The sequence below is a fragment of the Oncorhynchus clarkii genome, chromosome 1, assembly GCF_045791955.1.
Source record: "Oncorhynchus clarkii lewisi isolate Uvic-CL-2024 chromosome 1, UVic_Ocla_1.0, whole genome shotgun sequence".
NCBI lineage: Eukaryota > Metazoa > Chordata > Actinopteri > Salmoniformes > Salmonidae > Oncorhynchus > Oncorhynchus clarkii.
This window is the reverse complement of record NC_092147.1, coordinates 35,511,836-35,535,603: the sequence shown is the minus strand read 5'-3', so window position 1 is coordinate 35,535,603 and position 23,768 is coordinate 35,511,836. Positions and strand designations below refer to the sequence as shown.

General features: G+C 43.3%; 1 protein-coding gene across 2 annotated transcripts in view; it reads left to right on the top strand.

Moving 5' to 3' along the window:
* LOC139406616 (low-density lipoprotein receptor class A domain-containing protein 3-like) overlaps positions 1 to 23,115 on the top strand; it is a 128,046-nt gene extending 104,931 nt beyond the window's left edge. The window contains exons 5-6 of one of the 2 annotated variants that reach the window (XM_071149399.1): positions 16,811 to 17,213; positions 17,629 to 23,115. In XM_071149399.1, coding sequence (XP_071005500.1) covers positions 16,811 to 17,213; positions 17,629 to 17,839 — 614 coding nt within the window. In that variant the 3' untranslated portion in view covers positions 17,840 to 23,115. The remainder of the gene's footprint in view (positions 1 to 16,810; positions 17,214 to 17,628) is intronic. The other variant, XM_071149410.1, reaches the window with a different exon arrangement.
* Positions 23,116 to 23,768: the final 653 nt, after the last annotated feature.

Below are 23,768 nucleotides of genomic sequence, written 5' to 3'. Positions count from 1 at the left end.
TGCTTTGACCATGTTTGTTTGTTGGTGATGTGGACGCCAAGGAACTTGAAGCTCTCAACCTGCTCCACTACAGCCCCGTCGATGAGAATGGGAGAGTGCTCTGTCCTCCTTTTCCTGTAGTCCAAAATCATCTTTGTCTTGATCATGTTGAGGGAGAGGTTGTTGTCCTTGCACCACACGGCCAGGTCTCTGATCTCCTCCCTATAGGCTGTCTCATCATTGTCTGTGATCAGGCCTACCACTGTTGTGTCATCAGCAAACTTAATGATGGTGTTGGAGTCGTGCCTGGCCGTGCAGTCATGAGTGAACAGGGAGTACAGGAGGAGACTGAGCACACACCCCTGTGGAGCTCTCGTGTGGAGGATCAGTGTGGCGGATGTGTTGTTACCTACCCTCACCACCTGGGGGCGGCCCGTCAGGAAGTCCAGGATCCAGTTGCAGAGGGAGGTGTTTAGTCCCAGCATCCTTAGTCAATGAATCAATGAATAGCATTCGCACATAGGTGTTCCTTTTGTCCAGGTGTGAAAGGGCAGTATGGAGTGCAATAGAGATTGCATCATCTGTGGATCTGTTGGTGCAGTATGCAAGTTGGAATGGGTCTAGGGTTTCTGGGATAATGGCGTTGATGTGAGCCATGGCCAGCCTTTCAAAGCATTGCATGGCTACAGACGTGAGTGCTACAGGTCGGTAGTAATTTAGGCAGGTTACCTTAGTGTTATTGGGCACAGGTACTATGGTGGTCTGCTTGAAACATGTTGGTATTAGGGAGAGGTTGAAAATGTCAGTGAAGACACTTTCCAGTTAGTCAGCACATGCTCTGAGTACACGTCCTGGTAATCGATCTGGCCCTGTGGCCTTGTGAATGTTGACCTGTTTAGAGGTTTTACTCACATCTGCTGCGGAGAGCGTGATCACACAGTCATCCGGAACAGCTGATGCTCTCATGCATGTTTCATTGTTACTTGCCTTGAAGCAAGCATAGAAGTTATTTAGCTTGTCTGGTAGGCTCGTGTCAGTAGGCAGCTCTCGACTGTGCTTCCATTCGTAGTCTGTAATAGTTTGCAAGCCCTATCACATCCGATGAGAGTTGGGGCCGGTGTAGTACGATTCAATCTTAGTCCTGTATTGACACTTTGACTTTTTGATGGTTCGTTCGAGAGCATAGCAGGATTTCTTATAAGCTTCCAGTCCCGCTCCTTGAAAGCGGCAGCTCTACCCTTTAGCTCAATGTGAATGTTGCCTGTGATCTATGGTTTCTGGTTGGGTATGTACGTACAGTCACTGTGGGGACGACATCCTCGATGCACTTGTTGATAAAGACAGTGACTTATGTGGTGTTCTCCTCAATGCCATCGGAAGAATCCCGGAACATGTTCCAGTCTGTGCTAGCAAAACAGTTCTGTAGTTTAGCATCTGCTTCATCTGACCAATGTTTTTATAGACATAGTCACAGGTGCTTCCTGCTTTCATTTTTGCTTGTACGCTGGAATCAGGAGGATAGAATTATTGTCAGATTTGCCAAATGGAAGGCGAGGCAGAGCTTTGTATGCATCTCTGTGTGTGGGGTATTGGTGGTCTAGAATTATTTTCCTTCTGGTTGCACATTTAACATGCTGATTAGAAATCAAGTAAATCTGGTTTAAGTTTTCCTGCATTCAAGTCTCCGGCCACTAGGAGCGCCACCTCTGGATGAGCGTTTTCCTGTTTGCCTATGACAGTATACAGCTCTTTGACTGCGGTTTTAGTGCCAGCATCGGTCTGTGGTGGTAGGTAGACCGCTATGAAAACTACAGATGAAAACTGTCTAAGTAGATAGTGTGGTCCACAGCTTATCATGAGATACTCTGCCTCAGGCAAGCAAAACCTAGATTCTTCCTTAGATATCGTGCACCAGCTGATGTTTACATAAATGCATAGGCCCCCGCGGGGGGTGTCTGACCAGAGGCTACTGTTCTGTTTTGCCGATAATCCACCAGATGTATGTTCTTAATGTCGTCGTTCAGCCACGACGAAGTGAAACATAAGATATTACAGTTTTTAATGTTCCGTTGGTTAACTCAGCAAAAAAATAAATGTTCCTTTTTCTGGACCCTGTCTTTCAAAGATAATTTGTTAAAATCCAAATAACTTCACAGATCTTCATTGGGTTTCTTCACAAAGGGTTTAAACACTGTTTCCCAACAATTAATGAACATGCAACTTTGGAACGGTCGTTAAGACACTAACAGCATACAGACGGTAGGCAATTAAGGTCACAGTTATGAAAACTTAGGACACTGAAGGTGCCTTTCTTCTGACTTTGAAAAACACCAAAAGAAAGATGCCTAGGGTCCCTGCTCATCTGCATTAACGTGCCTTAGGCATGCTGCAAGGAGGCATGAGGACTGCAGATGTGGGCAATACATTGCAATTTCCGTAGTGTGAGACACCTAAGACAGCGCTACAGTGAGACAGGACGGACAGCTGATCGTCCTCGCAGTGGCAAACCACGTGTAACAACACCTGAACAGGATCGGTACATCCAAACATCACACCTGCGGGACAGGTACAGGATGGCAACAACAACTTCCCAAGTTACACCAGGAACGCACAATCTCTCCATCAGTGCTCAGACTGTCCGCAATAGACTGAGAGAGGCTGGAGGCTTGTAGGCCTGTCCTCACCAGATATCACCGGCAACAATGTCGGCTATGGGCACAAGCTGGAACAGACAGGACTGGCAAAAAGTGCTCTTCACTGACGTGTCGCGGTTTTGTCTCACCAGGGGTGATGGTCGGATTCTCTGTAGCGGGATAGATTTGGAGGTGTAGGGTCCGTCATGGTCTGGGGCAGTGTGTCACAGCATCATTGGACTTAGCTTGTTGTCATTGTAGGCAATCTCAATGCTGTGCGTTACAGGGAAGACATCCTCCTCCCTCATGTTGTACCCTTCCTGCAGGCTCATCCTGACATGGCCCTCCAGAATGACAATGCCACCGGCCATACTGCTTATTCTGTGCGTGATTTCCTGCAAGACAGGAATGTCAGTGTTCTGTCATGGCCAGCGAAGAGCCTGGATCTCAATCCCAATGAGCACCTCTGGGACCTGTTGGATCGGAGGGTGAGGGCTAGGGCCATTCCCCCCAGAAATGTCCAGGAACAACTTGCAGGTGCCTTGGTGGAAGAGGGGGGTAACATCTCACAGCAAGAACTGGCAAATCTGCACAAAAATGCACTGCAGTACTTAATGCAGCTGGTGGCCACACCAGATGCTGGCTGTTACTTTTGATTTTGTCTCTTTGTTCAGGGACACATTATTCCATTTATGTTAGTCACATGTCTGTGGAACTTGTTCAGTTTATGTCTCAGTTGTTGAATCTTGTTATGTTCATACAAATATTTACACATGTTAAGTTGACAGTGAGAGGACGTTTCTTTTTTTGCTGAGTTTAGGATAAACGTGCTTTCAGTTCGTCCCATTTATTTTCCAGCGATTGAACGTTAGCTAGCAGGATGGAAGGCATGGGCAGATTAGCCACTCGTCGCCTGATCCTCACAAAGCACCCTGATCTCTTTCCGCAAAATCTGCGTTTCCTTCTCCAGCGAATAACGGGAATCTGGGCCTGGTTGGGTGTCTGTATTATATCCCTCCGGTCTGACTCATTGAAGAAGACGTCTACGTCTAGTTTGAGGTGAGAATTCGCAGTTCTGATGTCCGGAAGCTCTTTTTGGTCATAAGAGACGGTAGCAGTAACATTATGTACAAAACAAGTTACAAACAACGCAAAAAAACTAACAAAATAGCACGGTTGGTGACGAGCCGATAAGACAGCAGCCTTCTCCTCCGGCGCCATCACCCTACCTTTTTTTTAAGGTACCAATAGCATAAACTTGCAATCAAGAAAGGCCGCTGTAGGTATACCTGGCTCTCAAGAGAAGACAGGCTTTGTGCACACTGCCCACAAAATTAGGTGGAAACTGAGCTGCACTTCCTAACCTCCTGCCAAATATATGACCATATTAGAGAAACATATTTCCCTCAGATTACACAGATCCACAAATAATTCGAAAAAACAAATCCAATTTTGATTAACTCCAATATCTATAGGGTGAAATATCACAGCAGAAAGATTTGTGACCTGTAGCCACAAGAAGTGTGCGACCAGTGAATATTTATTTTCCCTTTTGTAACTATTTCTACATCGTTATAACACTGTACATAGCCATAATATGACATTTGAAATGCCTTTATTCTATTGGGAATTTTGTGTAATGTTTACTGTAAAAAAAAATGTATTGCTTAACATAGGTTTCCATGCCAATAAGAGAGAGAGCGAGCGAGAGAGAGAGGTATGTGAACGGAAATACTTGACAATGCAATGAGGGAACCTTGCTACATCCCAAGAGCCACCTTGCCTTCTCTTCCACCCAGGCAGAGCTGAGTAGAGCCATATACAGTTGAAGTCGGAAGTTTACATACACTTAGGTTAGAGTCATTAAAACTTGTTTTTCAACCACTCCACAAATTTCTTGTTACCAAACTATAGTTTTGGCAAGTTGATTAGGACATATACTTTGTGCATGACACAAGTAATTTTCCAACAATTGTTTGCAGACAGATTATTTCACTTATAATTCACTGTATCACAATTCCAGTGGGTCAGAAGTTTACATACACTAAGTTGAATGTGCCTTTAAACAGCTTGGAAAATTCCAGAAAATGACGTCATGGCTTTAGAAGCTTCTGACATCATTTGAGTCAATTAGAGGTGTGCCTGTGGATGTATTTCAAAGCCTACCTTCAAACTCAGTGCCTCTTTGCTTGACATCATGGGAGCAATTTACAAACGCCTGAAGGTACCACGTTCATCTGAACAAACAATAGTACGCAAGTATAAACACCATGGGACCACACAGCCGACATACCGCTCAGGAAGGAGACACGTTCTGTCTCCTAGAGATGAACGTACTTTGATGCGAAAAGTGAAAATCAATCCCAGAACAACAGCAAAGGACCTTGTGAAGATGCTGGAGGAAACACGTACAAAGTATCTGTATCCACAGTCAAACGAGTCCTATATCGACTATATCGACAAGGAAGAAGCCACAGCTCCAAAACCTCCATAAAAAAAAGCCAGACTACGGTTTGCAACTGCACATGGGGATAAAGATCGTACTTTTTGGAGAAATGGCCTCTGGTCTGATGAAACAAAAATAGAACTGTTTGGAAATAATGACATCGTTATGTTTGGGGGAAAAAGGGGGAGGCTTGCAATCCGAAGAATACCATCCCAACCGTGAAGCATGGGGGTGGCAGCATCATGTTGTGGGGGTGCTTTGCTGCAGTAGGGCATGGTGCACTTCACAAAATAAATGGCATCATGAGGCAGGAAAATTATGTGGATATATTGAAGCTACATCTCAAGACATCAGACAGGAAGTTAAAGCTTGTGGTTGCAAATGGGTCTTCCAAATGGACAATGACCCCAAGCATACTTCAAAGTTGTGGCAAAATGGTTTAAGGACAACAAAGTCAAGGTATTGGAGTGGCCATCACAAAGCCCTGACCTCAATCCCATAGAAAATTTGTGGGCAGAACTGAAAAAGTGTGTGTGTGCGCAAGGAGGCCTACAAACCTGACTCCGTTACACCAGCTCTGTCAGGAGGAATTACCAAAAATTCACCCAACATATTGTGGGAAGCTTGTGGAAGGCTACCCAAAACATTTGACCCAAGTTAAACAAAAAAAGGCAATGCTACCAAATACTAATTGAGTGTATGTAAACTTCTGACCCACTGGGAATGTGATGAAAGAAATAAAAGCTGAAAATAATAATTCTCTCTACTATTATTCTGACATTTCACATTCTTAAAATAAAGTGGTGATCCTAACTGACCCTAAGACAGGGAATTTTTACTAGAATTAAATGTCAGGAATTGTGAAAAACTGAGTTTAAATGTATTTGGTTAAGGTGTATGTAAACTTCTGTCTTCAACTGTATTTGCAGTAGTGTGGTCCATAGATATGGGCTGTGTTGTGGACAGTGATGAGACCAACGCCCTCTCCCATCCGTAGGGCTGGACAGGCCCAGTGTTTAAGGAGAGGGGATTCGATACTATGATCTGCATCTGAAACCTTTTTGCATTTCAGAACCAAGGGTAGTGTCTGTGTGTGTGCGCATGTGTGGGTAATATGCTTATATGTTTTTCTGTCTGTAGTACTTGCATGTACTGCATGTGTGTATTTGCCAAGCAGGGTGGATGTATGTTACTCTGATCAACTCACCAGGAGCCAGTGTGTGAGCCTCCCTCCCTCCGGTCTTCCCTCCCTTCCAGTCCACTCTGGGCTCAACTTTATCAGAACATGTCATGGCTGAAGGAGATATGGAGGACCCACTCATGTTGTATTTTCATTACCCCTGCCACATATGATCTCCTGTGCTGAGCATTAAATCACCTTCAACCTGATCTTCAGACACTCACAAAGACTCCTGTCACCACCAGTTCCCATGTGGCTAGAGTTACAATGAGAAATGCTCGGTCCGTGCCTGTGTGTCAGCCCCCAACCCCATTTGCAGATCAGTGTCCCATCTATGCGCCCAAACCTTTTTGTCTGTAATGTATTTTTTGATTTTGTTGGACCCCAGGTAGACTAGCTGTTGTCACTGCGTTATACTTTCCTGGCCAGAGGGGGGAGCACTTTGAGTTAAAATCCTGTAGCTACAATTCTCCTGGTATCATTTAGTGTGAGGCATATTCTATTCTATTAGATCTAAGGGGAGCAATATAAAGTCCTCTAAAGGTAGCTTGAAATATGTCTAACATTTAACATGTACCCAGTTGGATTTCCCTGTTCAAAGCCTGTGAACGTTGGGACAGGAACCCCAAGGAAGGTATTAAGTTGGATAAATACCCAGTGCTGACTGAGTCTATAGGCTAATCTAATGGGATTTGATATAAGCTGCGTACATTTGAAGGGGAACATATCCTAAATTCTGCTAGTTTTCATAACCTAGGGCATGGGGTAGAGGAGGATTTGTTGCTGTATGAATGAGTGAGCTAAAGGACCTGTTTGTTTATTATACATCTCTAGGTGTGACACAAGGTGTGTGCGTCTCTCTCGCTCTCGCTCTCTCCCTCAATTCAAGGGGCTTTATTGGCATGTGAAACATATGTTTACATTGCCAAAACAAGTGAAATAGACAATAAACAAAAGGGAAATAGACAATCAGAAATTAACAGTAAACATTAAGCCCACGAAATTATTTAAAGAACATAGACGTTTCAAATGTTCTATTATTGGCTGTGTACAGTGTTATAACAATGTTTAAATAGTTGAAGTACAAAAGGGAAAATAAATAAACAGATAAATATAGTTGAATTTACAATGGTGTTTGTGCTCCTCTGGTTGCCCTTTTCTTGTGGCAACAGGTCACAAATGTTTTCTCATTATTTGGTTGGGCCTAGTTGTGTTGCTGTCTTGTTTGTGAACAGAACCCCAGGACCAGTTTGCTGAAGTGACTTTTCTCTTGGTTAATCTCTCTGTAGGTGATGACTATATTATGGAGGGTTTGAGAATCGCTTCCTTTTAGGTGGTTCTAGAATATAATTGCTATTTTCTGGATTTAGATTATTTTCATCCTAATTCTGCACTACGTGCATTATTTGGTGTCTTATGTTGTACCCAGTCTCAATTTGGTGTTTGTTCCATTTTGTGAATTCTTGGTTGGTGAGTGGACCTGGTTGGTGAGTGAACCACAGAGAACGATGGGTTCTATAACTGATCCTAATATTTTTAGCCAGATCCTAATTGAGATGTCAGCCTTCATGTTCCTTTTGATGGCGTCGAAGGCCCTTTTGGCCTCGTCTCTCAACTCGTTCACAGCTTTGTGGAAGTTACCTGTGGTGCTGATGTTTAGGCCGAGGTAGGTAGCATTTTTTGTGTAGGTGGAATTTGTATTTGTGGTCTTTGGACCTTTTTTGGAACACCATTATTTTTGTCTTACTGAGATGAACTGAGCCCAAGGACCCAGGTCTGACAGAATCTGTGCAGGAGATCTAGCTGTTGCTGTAGGCCCTGCTTGGTTGGGGACAGAAGTACCAGATCATCTGCAAACAGTAAACATTTGACTTCAGAGTCTAGTAGGGTGAAGCCGGGTGTTTCAGATAGCCATCGCCAATTTGTTGATATAAATGTTGAAGAGGCTGGGGCTCAAGCTGCATCCCTGTCTCGGCCCCTGGCCCTTAGGAAAGAAATCAATATGTTTTTTGCCAATTTTTACCACACACTTGTTTTTTTGTAAATGGATATTATAATATACTATGTTTTCCCCCAACACCGATTTCCATCAACTTATATAACAGATCATCATGCCAATTTGAGTCGCAAGCTTTTTTGAAATCAATAAAGCATGAGAAGACTTTGCTTTTGTTTTGTTTGTTTGTCAATTGGTGTGTGCAGGGTGATGGTCTGTCTTATGTCCATTTGATAAAAAGCCATTTTTCATATGCTCAGAACATTGTTTTCACTGAGGAAATGTAGGAGTCTGCTGTTAATGATAATGCAGAGGATTTTCCCACGGTTGCTGTTGACACATATACCACAGGAGTTATTGGAGCTGAATTTGTCTCCAGTTTTGCACTCAGTCTATATTATACACTCAATAAAACATACAACCATATACAGCTCTCTCCCGCTCTCTTGCTCCTCACCGCTGTTTCATTCCCTCTCTTTGTTTTTATGCCTTTCCTTACCCAGTAATTAGCCTCTCTCTCTCTCTCGCACTCTCTCTTGTGACCAAAAGGTTGCTGTATCGAATCTCAGAGCTGTCATGGTAAAAATCTGTTGTTCTGTTCCTGAGTAAGGCAGTTTAACCCACTGTTCCCCTGGCGCCAAAGATGTGGATGTCGATTATGGCAGCCCCCCCCCCACACCTCTCTGATTCAGAGGGTTAAATGGGGAAGACTCATTCAGTTGTACAACTGACTAGGTATCCCCCTTTCCCTAGCTCCAAACATCGCCACCGATGGCGTCAATTCTCCCCGTAACATCATCACCAACTCTCCTCGTCAGCCCCTGACTTCAAGCACAGCAGCTACATCCACATTTTTAAAAACAGCCTTTTTGGGTACTTTTGTGAAAAATTAGAATGGTCTAATTTCCTGTTCCTGTCATGAAGTTAGTGGTAGTTATTTTACCCTGCTTACTGGCTGTGGAGCTATATCTATATATGTCTGTGTCTGTACACTTTTAACTTTTAATGAGTCTGATTGCTGCTCTTTTACACTTGAAAAGGAGATGTTTTATCTCAAAGAGCCTCACCTGCATAAATAAAATGATAAAGGACATCAGATAAAAAGTTTTTGGCAGTGGCCATGGCTCCGTATCTCTCTCATAGTGCCCTGCTGCATCCATGGGGTTTTGTGATAGCTCCCTTTGAACACGCACACAGCATAGCTGTCTCCTCTGGGAGGTCTGTCCTAAACCTGTGGATCCTGCAGACAGACAGACAGACTCCCTTTGTCTTTCTGACATGGATGAATAGTACTCCCAGGGGGCATCCGTGTGTGTGTACAGCCACTACTCCCACCCTTCCTCTCTCACCTCTCGGCCCAAAGCACACAGTTACCATGGAGACGGGCCCCTCAGGTTCAGTAGGAGGGGCCTGTAGTCAAAGCTCTTTCTAACCACTGACCCCTCCCTTTTCTTACAATTCCTTCAGAAGGTTCTGTCCCCCCAACCCACACACACATCACTCCAGCACCCCACCGCTTATCTCTAAGGAATTCTGCATATGAAAGTCTTTGACACACTCTGTGTTGCACCAAAGAACCCAACCGTTTTTCTTCACTGTAATCCCTAATGACAAGTCATTGTTGCACTATTCCAGCCAAGTCTGGCTTCCTGCAATACATTTTATTCATCCACTCTTTCACTTTGTCCCAACATCCCTGCCTCCACCCTGCATCACTCTTTCTTCTTCACTTCTATTCCTTCTATCAGTCTTTCAACCCCTCCATTCCTCAATCCCTCCATCCTCTCCCAGTGTGTACGGATGTGGTGCAATCTGTTAGTGGTCTCCATTGCCTGCCTCCAAACATGGCTGGTCGTGCTGCTGTAACCGTGTGACTGAGTGTAATGGCCGTGGTGATAGTTGCAGGCAATGGAGCGGACAAGTTATTACAGGACAGGCAAATGGAGACCTGATAGAGCATGAAACCTCTCCTCCCAGCTCTGTGGGGCTGGGGGCTGCCTCCCTCCCTCCCTCACTACCTTTGGCTCTTTTATTCTTCTCTCTTACTCTCTATCGTGGCCTCGCTCACTCTCTCTTTTTCTCTCTGTTGTTCCCTCCATGTTGTTGAATCCCACCCTGCCTCTCCCTTTCGCTCTCATCCTCACTTTCTCACTCATCCTAACGCTCTCTGTCGTTCTCTTCCCCTCTCTCAGAACATAATAACAGGAGAGGGTCACACGGGACATGACACATGAACACTAATAACGCAGCAGGCAGGGAGGAGTAATGGTGTGCTGGTGTCTGTCAGGGAGCAGCTAACATGCTACGCTATGCTATCACTGCTAAAGAGAGCAGCATGTCCAGACAGCCAATGGAATTTGGAGAGGAGAGGGGGAGTATGGTGTCAGTCCCTCAGCCAAGTTGCCCACCACATCCACCACAGTCATTTTTAAGAGTTTGTTTTTCCCTTTCTACCTACTGTTCCACAGACAGAGGAATCTGAGAGTGAGTAGCTAGCATATGAATAGTACTCCCAGGGGGCATGAACAGCATGGCCCCTACTACTTGTTTGTTGTTTTTAATTTATAGATTTCCCTCCATGTGGGTTAGGATTTAGTTAGCAGATTTGGACCAGAATGAAAGACGTGTTGTAATTTTTGAATAGTGTTTATTGCTTTTTCTCACTTAGTATGTGTGTGAGTGTGCACATGCGTCGGGGTATGTTTGAAGCCTGTTAGCCAGATGGCTTGTCTGCCTGTTTGGGCTGTGTTTTCCCCTTCTTCTGCTGTTGCTCTGGAGGGCTGCCCAAGGGGTGAGGGGTGTCGGCCTCCCTTCACTGGGGGAGCTTGGACAGGAGGAATAGTCCTGTTTGAGGTTTTAGGCCTGCACTGAGGGGAACCAGCTTTCTCAAAATGTGGTGAAAATATAGGAACAGACTGCCCCCTAGTGGTACGTCTCACCACTGCTCCACTCCACGGCATGGCAATATTTACTCTGGCTCAAGCTAATGTGTTGATCTGAGGAGCGGCCAGCTTTGTCACTGACTACATCGTTGCACCATCATCACAAACCTCTCTCGCTGTTATGTCCGTGCCGCCAGCTGAACCAACACCTGTAATTATCAACCGTCACACGGCGTTCCCCCACCTCCATGGAATAAGGCAAACACACCAATCAACTGGAGACACATTCTAGAAGCAGTGGAATGTTATAGCAGGAGATAGTGTGTTTTACCCCTTGTTTTCTTTTTCTCTCTTCTAAAGGAGAGAATGTGAATACATTATGTGTTAAGGTATGTAGAGAGAGGATTTGCTGTGCTGTGTACAGCTTTATTTGTATAGATGTGGATCTCCTCTCCTGGAGTATGAGCAGGGAAAATGTCTCTATTCCTTTATTCCAGTATTCCCAGCATTTCTCTCTCTCTCTTCTCATTCATTTTGACATGAGTCGCTCATTAGCATACTTGCAGGCAGGTGTCCAATCAGGATGAAAGAATGCGCTTCAAAGAAATCCCCTGTATCCCAGCAATAAAATGGCAGTGTTCTGTTAATGTCTGTCATAGTTTGATTTGATCAGACAAAGAAGAGTTTCAGTGCTGCCCTCAATATAGCAGGCATTCTCCAATACCGCGTCTCACTTTCCTGTCTGTCTTACTCCTGTCTATGCATCTGGATCATGAGCAAGAAAGAGATAAGGCAGGTAGAAATGACTTTATTTTTCAGGCTTTGTTTTTAGGTTTGTGTGTCACACTGTAACTGCACCCTTGTGTTTCTGTGATGACACTTTAAAGGATCTACCTCCCACTCCACATCCTCTCTCAGTTCAAATGACAAGAATACACCTGGTGGGACTGCATTTTTGAGTCAGGCTGTCAAACATACTGGCATTTATCCTACACCCGTATATGGTCTCGGACGTAATGTTATAGAACACACTGTTGAGTTTTCTAGTAATTGATTCACACAAGTCAGCAGTCTGTTTTTTTCATTGCCCTTTACATTTCAATTCCACCACAGACTTTTACCACAAGGAATGATAAGAGAAGTAGAAGAGGTGGAGAAGCATGGCTGTAGAATGACCTGTTCCACTGCACAGTGGAGGCATCAGACTAACTGCTGAGAGAGAGAGAGAGAGAGAGAGAGAGAGAGAGAGAGAGAGAGAGAGAGAGAGAGGCTGGGGGAGATGGAAGAAAGAGGAAAGGACGAGAGCAGGAGGGGAGAGCCGGGAGGATGGGGAAGATGGAAGAAAGAGGAAAGGACGAGAGCAGGAGGGGAGAGCCCGGGAGTATGGGGGAGGCATTGCAGGTACTAAGAAGGGAGAGCAGGCGCTGAGAGGAGAGAGGATGGGAGAAGAAGGGGGTTTTGAAGCCACTCTGGTATGATTAAAGTGGTCTGTGGGAACAGCAGGCAGAGCCTGTGTGATCCCTGGCCCTCTACCTCTCCAGGGGGGAAAGGTTTATGAGCACTGAGAGTATAGAGACTCTGCTAGAGGTGATGGTGTCATCTGGGAGTGGCAAAGCTCCCTTATGGAATAGAAAGATGCGTGTGTGCTTCTATTCTGATGTGTCTGCATCTGAAACACCAGTTCATTAGCACTGGGCAGGTAGTGCAGTAGAGACAAAACAGTAGCCTTTTCATATAGGCCTTCTATTGCTAAACGCACCAAATACCCACCCATTGTTTGTGTGGAGGCATTATGAGCATGGACGTCACCAGGACCTGGCTTTTAGAGCTTTAGTCCCGAATGACTTTGGGTCAGCCAATAAGCTTTTGCGCTGCTGCAATGGTGTAAAAAGAAAATGTGTCAACTGAATGTGCCACTTAACTCCCAAAGTCATCCAACCGTTATAATCAGGGGCGTAGGGCTGCTGGTGCTCAACAGAGCGAAGCTCCCCCACTTTTCAGAATGGTTTTATGTCTCTCAAGATCACTTAATGATTACTTATCAAGCCAAATATAATAACATGATAATGTCAGGCCACTGTTATGCCAAAAACACCATGTAATTTCTTATGTGCTGAAATGTTTTAAAAAATTCTCATATGAGGTGGCTGTGTTTAACTTCATCTGGTCTCAAATGCGATTAGTTCGGCCGGTTAGTTACTGTATATTTCTGTATACTTCTGGCCCTTCCTTGGACACTGTGTTAACAACCCTCCAGGCAAGCTTCAATGCCATACAACTCTCCTTCCGTGGCCTCCAATTGCTCTTAAATATAAGTAAAACTAAATGCATGCTCTTCAACCGATCGCTGCCTGCACCTGCCCGCCTGTCCAACATCACTACTCTGGACGGCTCTGACTTAGAATACGTGGACAACTACAAATACCTAGGTGTCTGGTTAGACTGTAAACTCTCCTTCCAGACCCACATCAAACATCTCCAATCCAAAGTTAAATCTAGAATTGGCTTCCTATTTCGCAACAAAGCATCCTTCCCTCATGCTGCCAAACATACCCTTGTAAAACTGACCATCCTACCAATCCTCGACTTCGGCGATGTCATTTACAAAATAGCCTCCAATACCATACTCAACAAATTGGATGCAGTCTATCACAGTGCAATCCGTTTTGTCACCAAAGCCCCATATACTACCCACCATTGCGACCTGTACGCTCTCGTTGGCTGGCCCTCGCCTCATACTCGTCTCCAAACCCACTGGCTCCATGTCATCTACAAGACCCTGCTAGGTAAAGTCCCCCCTTATCTCAGCTCGCTGGTCACCATAGCATCTCCCACCTGTAGCACGCGCTCCAGCAGGTATATCTCTCTGGTCACCCCCAAAACCAATTCTTTCTTTGGCCTCTCCTTCCAGTTCTCTGCTGCCAATGACTGGAACGAACTACAAAAATCTCTGAAACTGGAAAGACTTATCTCCCTCACTAGCTTTAAGCACCAACTGTCAGAGCAGCTCACAGATTACTGCACCTGTACATAGCCCACCTATAATTTAGCCCAAACAACTACCTCTTTCCCTACTGTATTTATTTTATTATTTATTCCTTTGCACCCCATTATTTTTATTTCTACTTTGCACATTCTTCCACTGCAAATCTACCATTCCAGTGTTTTACTTGCTATATTGTATTTACTTTGCCACCATGGCCTTTTTTTTGCCTTTACCTCCCTTATCTCACCTCATTTGCTCACATCGTATATAGACTTGTTTATACTGTATTATTGACTGTATGTTTGTTTTACTCCATGTGTAACTCTGTGTCGTTGTATGTGTCGAACTGCTTTGCTTTATCTTGGCCAGGTCGCAATTGTAAATGAGAACTTGTTCTCAACTTGCCTACCTGGTTAAATAAAGGTGTAAAAAAAATTAAAATAAAAATAAAAACATTATTTCAAGGAGATTGAAATGCATATTCACATGAAAGTGATTGGGATCAAATGGTTGCCATGTAGCATGGACGTTCACCTGTAAGACGTGAATAATTATCATTCACGATTGACAGTGATGATGGCCTAATTCATAATAAAGTCTAATTTGGTGTTTTAGGAGTTTTACAAATGTAACGTTTTCCTTTTAGCTACGTACAGTATGTGTAGGCAAAGGCAATCATACAATTTGGATGATGCATTGTATGTACATTCTAAAATTCATGTCGGTACCAACTTTCATTCAGAAATAATGGCGTAATAATTATACAAAAATGGTGCTCCGGTAGGCTACATTAAAAAAATAGCGCTACCCCACTGGTTATAATGAATGTGAAAGGTCAACTGATAATTGGGACAGTGTCATTGCGCTCCTTTGAGACAAACATGGGAACTCATCTTGATAATTAAATCAATGTCAGATTTTTGTTTTCACTGAATCTCTGTTTGGATATTTGGTCAACATTAGGCAGACAATTGTTAGCTAAATGTATGGAAGTGCTAATGATCATTAGTCTAGCAATTGATTGTAATTCAGATTTTACACACACATCAAGCCTGTAGTCTACCTAATGAGCTTCCCTGATGTTTTCCTGAACTTTTCAACACTTTTCTGATGCATTTTAGTCACTTAGACTAGTAATGCGAATACACATTCGTATGCTTTTCCCATAGACTATTCAAGTCATTTCACACATTTGTTATTGTTTAAAAAGGTCATAAGGTCATCTGCATAATTTCAATAACAATATAGCTGAAACTACTATTGGCTTCATTGATTTACTGAATGTATTCCCTTGTAAATGTAGGCTAAGCTAATTGCTGATAGATGATTAAAACAAATATTGTAACAGTTGGCCTACCGAAACAATAACGTCATATGGGGTTACTGACCACACTCAATTGAATTAATGACAAAAAGTGTTGACTATTTGGCCTTGGGGAGAGCACAGCACATGAAAGAAAACAGCGCTGCAGGAAGGGATGCTGGAAGTGTTGCACATACATTGAAATACATACATTTGCCAAATGCATAGGCCAAGTGAGTCTACAGTCGGGAATCCAGCAATCAGGCAGCCCTTGTGGCTGATTTGTGGCTGTCAATGAACAACAGGCAGCAGCTAGAAGGTATTTCGCAATATTTCAAAATACAATTGCTGGGCAAATCTGTTTGAGTAGGTGAGTGCCACTGGAAAGTTGTTGGACTATAATTTCCTCCTCATATTGTAGGCCTAAAATCTGTGTATCCAATATTTTCATTTGCGTATGCTATCGGTTGGTTTTAAGACATGGGTCGTTCGTTTTATTGATCGCAGTATGTAAATGTCAGAGTCGCTTGACATTTTTGATCATTTTTGTGGTATAAAAAAAGTATTAGTGTAATGTCTCCAGTCATGTACAATGACGTAGAAATGCAGGAAATTATTTTAGAAAGACCCTTTTTTTCTCGGACCCACAAACCCCTCATCCCTGGTCTTCAGGACTGAGCCCCGAATATTATGAAACTCTGGTGATCGCCCTGATTATGAGTTCCTTTTGTCTGTGCGTCTGGCGAGCGGGACGGGTGGCAGCGGTGGGATCCCTTTGTCTGTTTTTCTTTTACTGCGCTAATTACTGTAGTATTTAATTTTTGTTTTGGACCGCTCTCTGCAGAGCTCAGCGCATAATGAATAGGACCAGGGAACTGAGGGAAGGAACGGCCGGGTCTGAGTGAATGAGCATCACCATGACAGGGGAAGGGGTGTTGGTGATTGTTTTGTAGCGACTGTTGGGGGAGGGGGGACGCAACTTCTATTCAGGCTAGTTCTGAGTGCGGCCCTTGGTCTCCCCAGACTACCTCGCCCCATACAGGAAATGTTTCCCTCCTCTCATCTGGAATAATAAAGCACAGTGCTCCTTATTAGTGTTGCAACTCCTGTTCATTTCAACCAGTAGGCTGCTGCTGTGTTTCTGACTACTATCCCACTGTTCCCTTTTCTCATCTTGACCTGAGAGTTCCTAAGTGTTACTCTCGTGTGTGTGTGCACGTGCGTGCACGCATTGCTCACTCCTCAACAGTAGTAATCTGACATTCCCCGTAGTGTTGCTCTCTGTTTTCATCTCAGACACAAAGCTCCTGAACTCTGCATAGGTTCTCTAGAAAATAACTGTAAGATAATTTTGCCCCTTAGAGCTAGTCCTACATTAAACAGATCCATATATTCTCTCCTCCAGAGGCTCCAGGTCAGGACTTTGTAACCCTGGACTACCGGCTGCGTTACTACCCCAGCATCACCTACGCGGTCATCGGCAGCGCTGTCATCTTCGTCCTGGTGGTGGCGCTGTTGGCCTTGGTCCTGCACCATCAGAGGAAGCGCAGCGTGCTGCTGCCCCGTGGGGTCCGGGGGTCCTCCCACCACCACCACCACCACCAGCCCCTGCTGCTGTCCCGCCTGGTCATCCTAGACCGGGGACATGTCCACCCGGCTGGCCCTGGCCTCTCCCCCACCTCCCCTTCTGCTGCGGCCCACTACCCTGCAGGTCCCCCAGGGCTACAGCTGCTGTCTGGGGCCCTCTACCCAGCTGGCATGCCCATGGACTCACCACCTTCCTACTCCCAGGCTGTACTGGATGTCAGGTAGGCTGAGAGTCCGCTTGAGACATACTGTCAATGTAGTGTACTGGAGGGGGTATTGTGAGACTTTTGCCAGCTGTAGCTTTGTCTATTTTAATGTGTTTGTTATATTCAAAATCAAATTGTATTTGTCACGTACACGTGTTTAGCAGATGCTATTGCGGGTGTAGCAAAACGCTTGTGCTTCTAGTTCCGACAGTGCAGCAATATCTAACAAGTAATATCTAACAATTTCACAACAAATACCTAATACACAGAAATCTAACTAAGAATTGATCTGTCTCTAAACTTAGCTAAATACAATTTAGAATACTTCTGACCATAATTTGTCCATTTATTAGTTAGGACGTTAGAATGCAATAGTAGCATAATTATATGTACGCTCCTTTACTCATCTATTTCTCCATCTCGCCTCCAGCCGGCCTCCTTGGTTCGACCTCCCCCCGCCTCCCTACCTCCCAGACGGGGAGGAGCTGCCTTCAGAAGGTGAGCTGCCCCAGTACGAAGCCCCCACAGTGCCCTCCACTCAGCCAAATACATGCCCATCTGAGCCCCCTACACCCAGAACTGTGGCCCCAGGCTTGTCCCGGCCTAGCCTCAGCTCCAGAGAGGAGTCGGACCAGCTGTAGTCCTCTGGTTACTGCATCTACGCAGGACTAGTACCCAGCCTCAGCGCTGTGGATGGCTGAAGAGAGAAGAGCTGTGCGATATGTTAAGGTCCAAAGCACTGTCCTGCCTGTTGTGGGAATGAGAGACAAGGCGCTATTCTACCTATAGCTACAACTGACTGACTGACTGACTGAGGCACTTGGAATCATTGCTCTTGTACGCTGGCGCCCTCTGCTGGAAATGTATCTACATATCCCTGACTGGGCTTACTACTCATTCAATCAATCATCAGTCAATTGCATTTAATCTGTGGCTATATAGCGCTTTTTACAAATTAATTTCTCACAGTCTGCTTAACAGAAACCAGAGCCTAAACTTCTAAAGACTGAGAAAAACTCCCACAGCCTCCCAACACTATTCATCTCCTGTTGGACTGGTGAAGACCAGTTGGGTGGTTGGGCGAAGATCCTTTAGCTTGGATTAAGTTGACTGGATAGATGGTCAACCTGTGTAGTACAGTCATGCATTAACAATGAAGTAGGAGTCGCAATAACTAACAGTATTTGTGGTACTCATAAGGGGTCAAATGTCACATGGTGTTACAGTGGCAGATGTATATGTTGTTTAAGAATAGTGAAAAAGGCACAGTGTCATATCTGTAATATTACAGTTTAGCACATTAGGACAACCAGCTAGCCACAGAAGGTCTTGGGTCGTGGACATACTGCACTTCCCTCCCATCCATATTGCATGATGCTGGTTCTCTTCAATCTCTATTCTCATTGGCCATCTCTTTCGTTTCATAGGAATATCTGGAATCATATTGCTCTGTTATAGAGCACTTATCGGGGTTGTTGAGTATGCACGTAACTTTTTGGCAGGAACTCAAATGGAAGTATTATTTAAGGAAGAGAACATGTGGATGAAAATACTCTTACTGAGTAAGGTCCCAAAGTAAGGTTGTTTCTTTTGGTATCTGTGCCTTTTCAAAGCACTAAAATATACGTTTAACAACTGTATGTCCACTGTCCCACTCAGATTCTAGTTTGACAGCAGTTCATTGAGATCTTGTTCTACTGCCCATGATGACAGTGCAAAATGTTCAGACTGCACTTCATGTCTGACTAGTGTTTTTATGTTGATTAACGTTACACTCTGCTGCCTGAGAGCACAGGACAAACATTTTGTCAGGGAAGAGATAAAAACAATTAAGGAGTTGTTTGCATTAGTGCATAAAGAGGAAGAGGAAGTAGAAATGATGTGGACTGGAGCAGAGACCATTCCACTTGGTGCCTTGGAACACAAGCGTGTACATTTAAATAAGCATTTCGGATTATTCTCAAGTAAAAACAAATCTCAATTGCATACAAGCATTTTTGTTGAACAATGTCTATTTTCAAAACGAGCCTCACAACACACAGAACTATGTGGCTGCTTGCAAAACAGTAAATACATAAATACATTCAGCAAGGCTAAATGAGACCGAAATTGCAAATTCATCAAAAGAAGACGACTTACTGCAAAAACATCCAGACAAACATACAGTGCATTGGGGTATTGTGTGTAGGTTTATGGGGGGAAAATATAATTTCATCCATTTTTAGAATAAGGCTGTAACATAACAAAATGTGGAAAAAGTCAAGGGGTCTGAATACTTTCCCCAATGCACTGTACATATAGCTGACAAAACAGAAAGTGATTCTGTCTTTTAAAAATACCAGTTGGTCAATAGGTTTTCTTTGGAGTCACTACTACATCATGATGATCGAAACAGGAAATACAACTATCAAATGGTGCAGAATTATGGACAATTTCTCTCCTTTTATGCATACTTTACCAAACAATTTCATACATATCAAATCAAGTATTATTCATGAAAAACAAAGCACATTGTTTGCAGAATTCATTCACTGGTATCATCACAATCCAATTCCATGTATTCCATACATACGCTGTTCTGCTCATAGGTTTGTAGATTTTCCATTGGCAAGCAGAAACACAATCCCCAATAGATCTAAGGACAGGTGAATACAGTGGAGGAACACAACTGAATTTATAGGCGTCAACCCTCACCAAACCAAAGGTGTGTAATATTGGAGATGACTTGTCTCATGAGTACTTAGAAGGAACTGAACTTCATTTTCTGCATCTCTGCATGTTGTAAACAATCATACATCTTAGGCTGTCCGCATTGCGTAGATCTTTCCCTATATTGTACCGGATTTACTATAAATGAAACCCTTGACTATTTTGTGCAGTAGTATTAACTGATTACCAGAAACAGGGAACACATTGCAACCTGTTCTCTTCTGATGAAAACAATGTGTTGACATTCTGTGAACAAAACACTTAACAGCAACAACAAAATGTTTTATGACAGTACAAAGGTACAAAAACAAGAAAATGATCAGACAATCTACAAATGCATTTAAGCATTTGATCACTGTTGTTTTGCTATACGGACATTTAACCACAGTTCCAAAAAAATGCTTGATTGAGAAAAACTATAAGAGCATTATTCAACCCAGTAAAAAAGTATTTGCTCAATTGACTCTCATATAGACTTTTTCTCCTTGGTTCCATAATGATGTGTTACTGACTGCGCCATCTACCAGCATGTATTTCCTGACAGACTGAAATGAATCATCACAGATGTGGTTGGTCATGCATGCAGTGTTATCACACACTAAATAGTATTAAAGTGTATTTCAATATATGTCAATCAGAAGAAAAAAATGTTGCTCTACAAATTGCATTTTGATAGATTAAGGATATACTGTTTTGACTCCATACGTAACATTGTAACCTCTTGTAGTACTTCAACAGAACTGTATCAGCTCAGTATCCTTACTGGGTTGTTGAGGCAGACATGTGGGTGGCAGGTAGCCTAGCGGTTAACAGCACTGGGCCAGTAACAGAAAGGTCACTGGTTTGAATCCCGAGCCGACTGGGTGAAAAAAGAACTGTTGATGTGCCTTTGAGCAAGCATTTAAACCTAATTGCTCCTTTAAGTTGCTCTGGATAAGAGCATCTGAGAAATCACAGAAAATAATTTAAAGTAAGACAAGCATTTTGTATGGAGCAGTGAAAGTTTAATTCCATTTGGGACTGTTTTATCTATAGTAACTTGGTTAAAATGTCTCGCTTATTGTATTTCTTGGATTCATACTCAATCACATACTCATAGGATCCCAACTGTATCAAATGCTGTATCTGCCGTTCCTATTATACAGACTATTTTCTGAATTTGTACAATAGCTGTTTGACCAATTGAATTGGCGCCAAATAATGTTTGGATAAAGAAGAAAAATACTCTATTTTTTTCTTATAAGTGTCCCAATTCATTGTTTAGAAATATGTAAGTCTCAGCTGTACAGATGATGTGAGAGAGAGAAGACTGCTTTTGTCTGTCTGTCTGTCTGTCTGTCTGTCTGTCTGTCTCTCTGCCTGCCTGTCTATCTGTCTGTCTGTTTGTCTGTCTGCCTGCCTGCCTGCCTGCCTGCCTGCCTGCCTGCCTGCCTGCCTGCCTGCCTGCCAGCCTGCCTGCCTGCCTGCCTGCCTGCCTGCCTGCCTGCCTGTCTGTCTGTTTGTCTGTCTGTCTGTCTGTCTGTCTGCCTGCCTGCCTGTCTATCTGCCTGTCTATCTGTCTGCCTGCCTGCCTGCCTGCCTGTCTGCCTGTCTGTCTGTCTGCCTGTCTGTCTGCCTGTCTGTCTGTCTGTCTGTCTGTCTGTCTGTCTGCCTGCCTGTCTATCTGCCTGTCTGTCTGCCTGCCTGCCTGCCTTCCTGTCTGTCTGTCTGTCTGTCTGTCTGTCTGCCTGCCTGCCTGCCTGCCTGTCTGTCTGTCTGCCTGCCTGCCTGCCTGCCTGCCTGCCTGCCTGCCTGTCTCTCTGTCTCTCTGTCAGTCTGTCTGCACCGCCCAGCCCACTGTGCAATAACTATAATTATGAATTGACTGACTGGTAAAGTTCCTATCTGAAGGATGTGTAATGTATTGTTGTTGTCGTGTCATTTCCATTTCAGAACTTGTCAAGGGTTTCATGTGACGGTGTACATATACGGAGAGTGAGAGAGTAGAGACATTTATTTAAAAAAAATCATATTTAGATTTTTAACTAAGAAAATAATGTTTAATTATCAAACATATTACTTTGAAATGTTTTGTTGTGTTGGGCTCTGTGCTTTGGATTTGAAATGATTCAACTGTCAGCTTTAATTTGAGGGTATTTCCATCCATATCAGGTGAACCGTTTAGAAATTGCAACACTTTTTGTACATAGTCCCCCCTCCCATTTTAGAGGACCAAAAGTATTGGGACAAATTAGTAAGTATTTGGTCCCATATTCATAGCTCTCAATTTCTAAATCAAGCTTGTGACTACAAATTTGTTGAATGCATTTGCTGTTTTGCTTTGGTTGTGTTTCAGATGATTTTGTGCCTAATAGAAACATTGTAGTGTTATTTTGGAGTCACTTTTATTGTAAATAAGAATAAAATGTTTCTAAACACCTCTACATTAATGTGGACATTACCATGATTACAGATAATCCTGAATGAATTGTGAGTGAGAAAGTTAGACGCAAAAATATCATACCCCCAAGACATGCTAACCTCTCACCATTACAATAACAGGGGAGGTTAGCATTTTTGTTGTTTTTGTGGTGTATGATATTTGTGTGTCTAACTTTCTCACTTTCTGCACTTTAACCTCATAGTCATTGTATTATTTCATATCCAAAGTGCTGGGATACATAGTCAAAACAACAAAACATTTGTCACTGTCCCAATACAGCTCACTGTATATCCCCAGCAGTCAATTGGCTGGTGGTGTTGAACAACCTATAAACCAAAGATTATCATTCATTATAATTGTCAAATCCAGAAGATGAGGCTTACTCTCCAAAGTCACGTCCCCAGTAGTGTTGTGTCTTGTTTTGTGTCAGATACCTAACTGACTAGAGGCAGAGGAGTAGTGTTACTCAGAGTCTCAGGACAATCTGGGTTGTATTCACTAGGAGCCAAGAGAAGCAAGTGGGCTGAAATGCTGAGGAACTAACTGAAATTGTCCAGTAAGAAACACTTGATTTTGTTTCCGTTGCAAAACGTCTTGCTAAGGTGTGCATTAATGAATGCAACCCTGGTCTGTAGCTTTTCTGTTACAATGGTCTGATAGTCTTTCCACATGTCACTATGCTTTCGTTTGCGTTATAGAGGGATGACTGATTTGTTGTTCCATTCTGTTGGAGACTTGTGTTTCATGTTGTTTGTATCTTTTTTTTGTTTCCGTTGCTTTTCTGTCTGATCAAATATATTCTGTACATTAAAAGTAATATAAAATGGATCTGATTCAAATATGTGTCAAGTGTGTTTCTCATTAGATTCAGTCTTTGTTTCCCATCATAATACATGTTAAATGTAATTATTGTTGATTCATTTCACATGGTTGTGCCTGGGATTCAGTTCAACCATCCTACCACCCGGTGCCACTCTTTCCCTACAATACAATTGGCCTGGTTTAGGGATGCTGTTGTCTGAATCTGAGTCTTTACACCACTTTAGTCAGAGAGCAATAGGTGAAGCGAGGGGTTTTACTCTGCCCAAAATCATGAAAATATGCCCATGAAGTGAGGAATTTTTGTATGATCAATGAGTGTCGAAATTGTTCATCAAAAAATGTAATTGCTAATTTTCTACGTGAGGCTTATTTGATTGAATAGACATTTCATGATGGTTAAGTGGTTATGATATTTTATTTTAACCAGGCAAGTCAGTTAAGAACAAATTCTTAATTACAATGACGGCCTACACCAGAAAAACTCGGACGATGCTGGGCCAATTGTGTGCCACCCTATGGGACTCCCAATCACAGCAAGTTGTGATACAGCCAGTTGTGATACAACCTGGATTCAAACCAGGGTGTCAGTAGTGACGCGTCTAGCACAGATGCAGTGC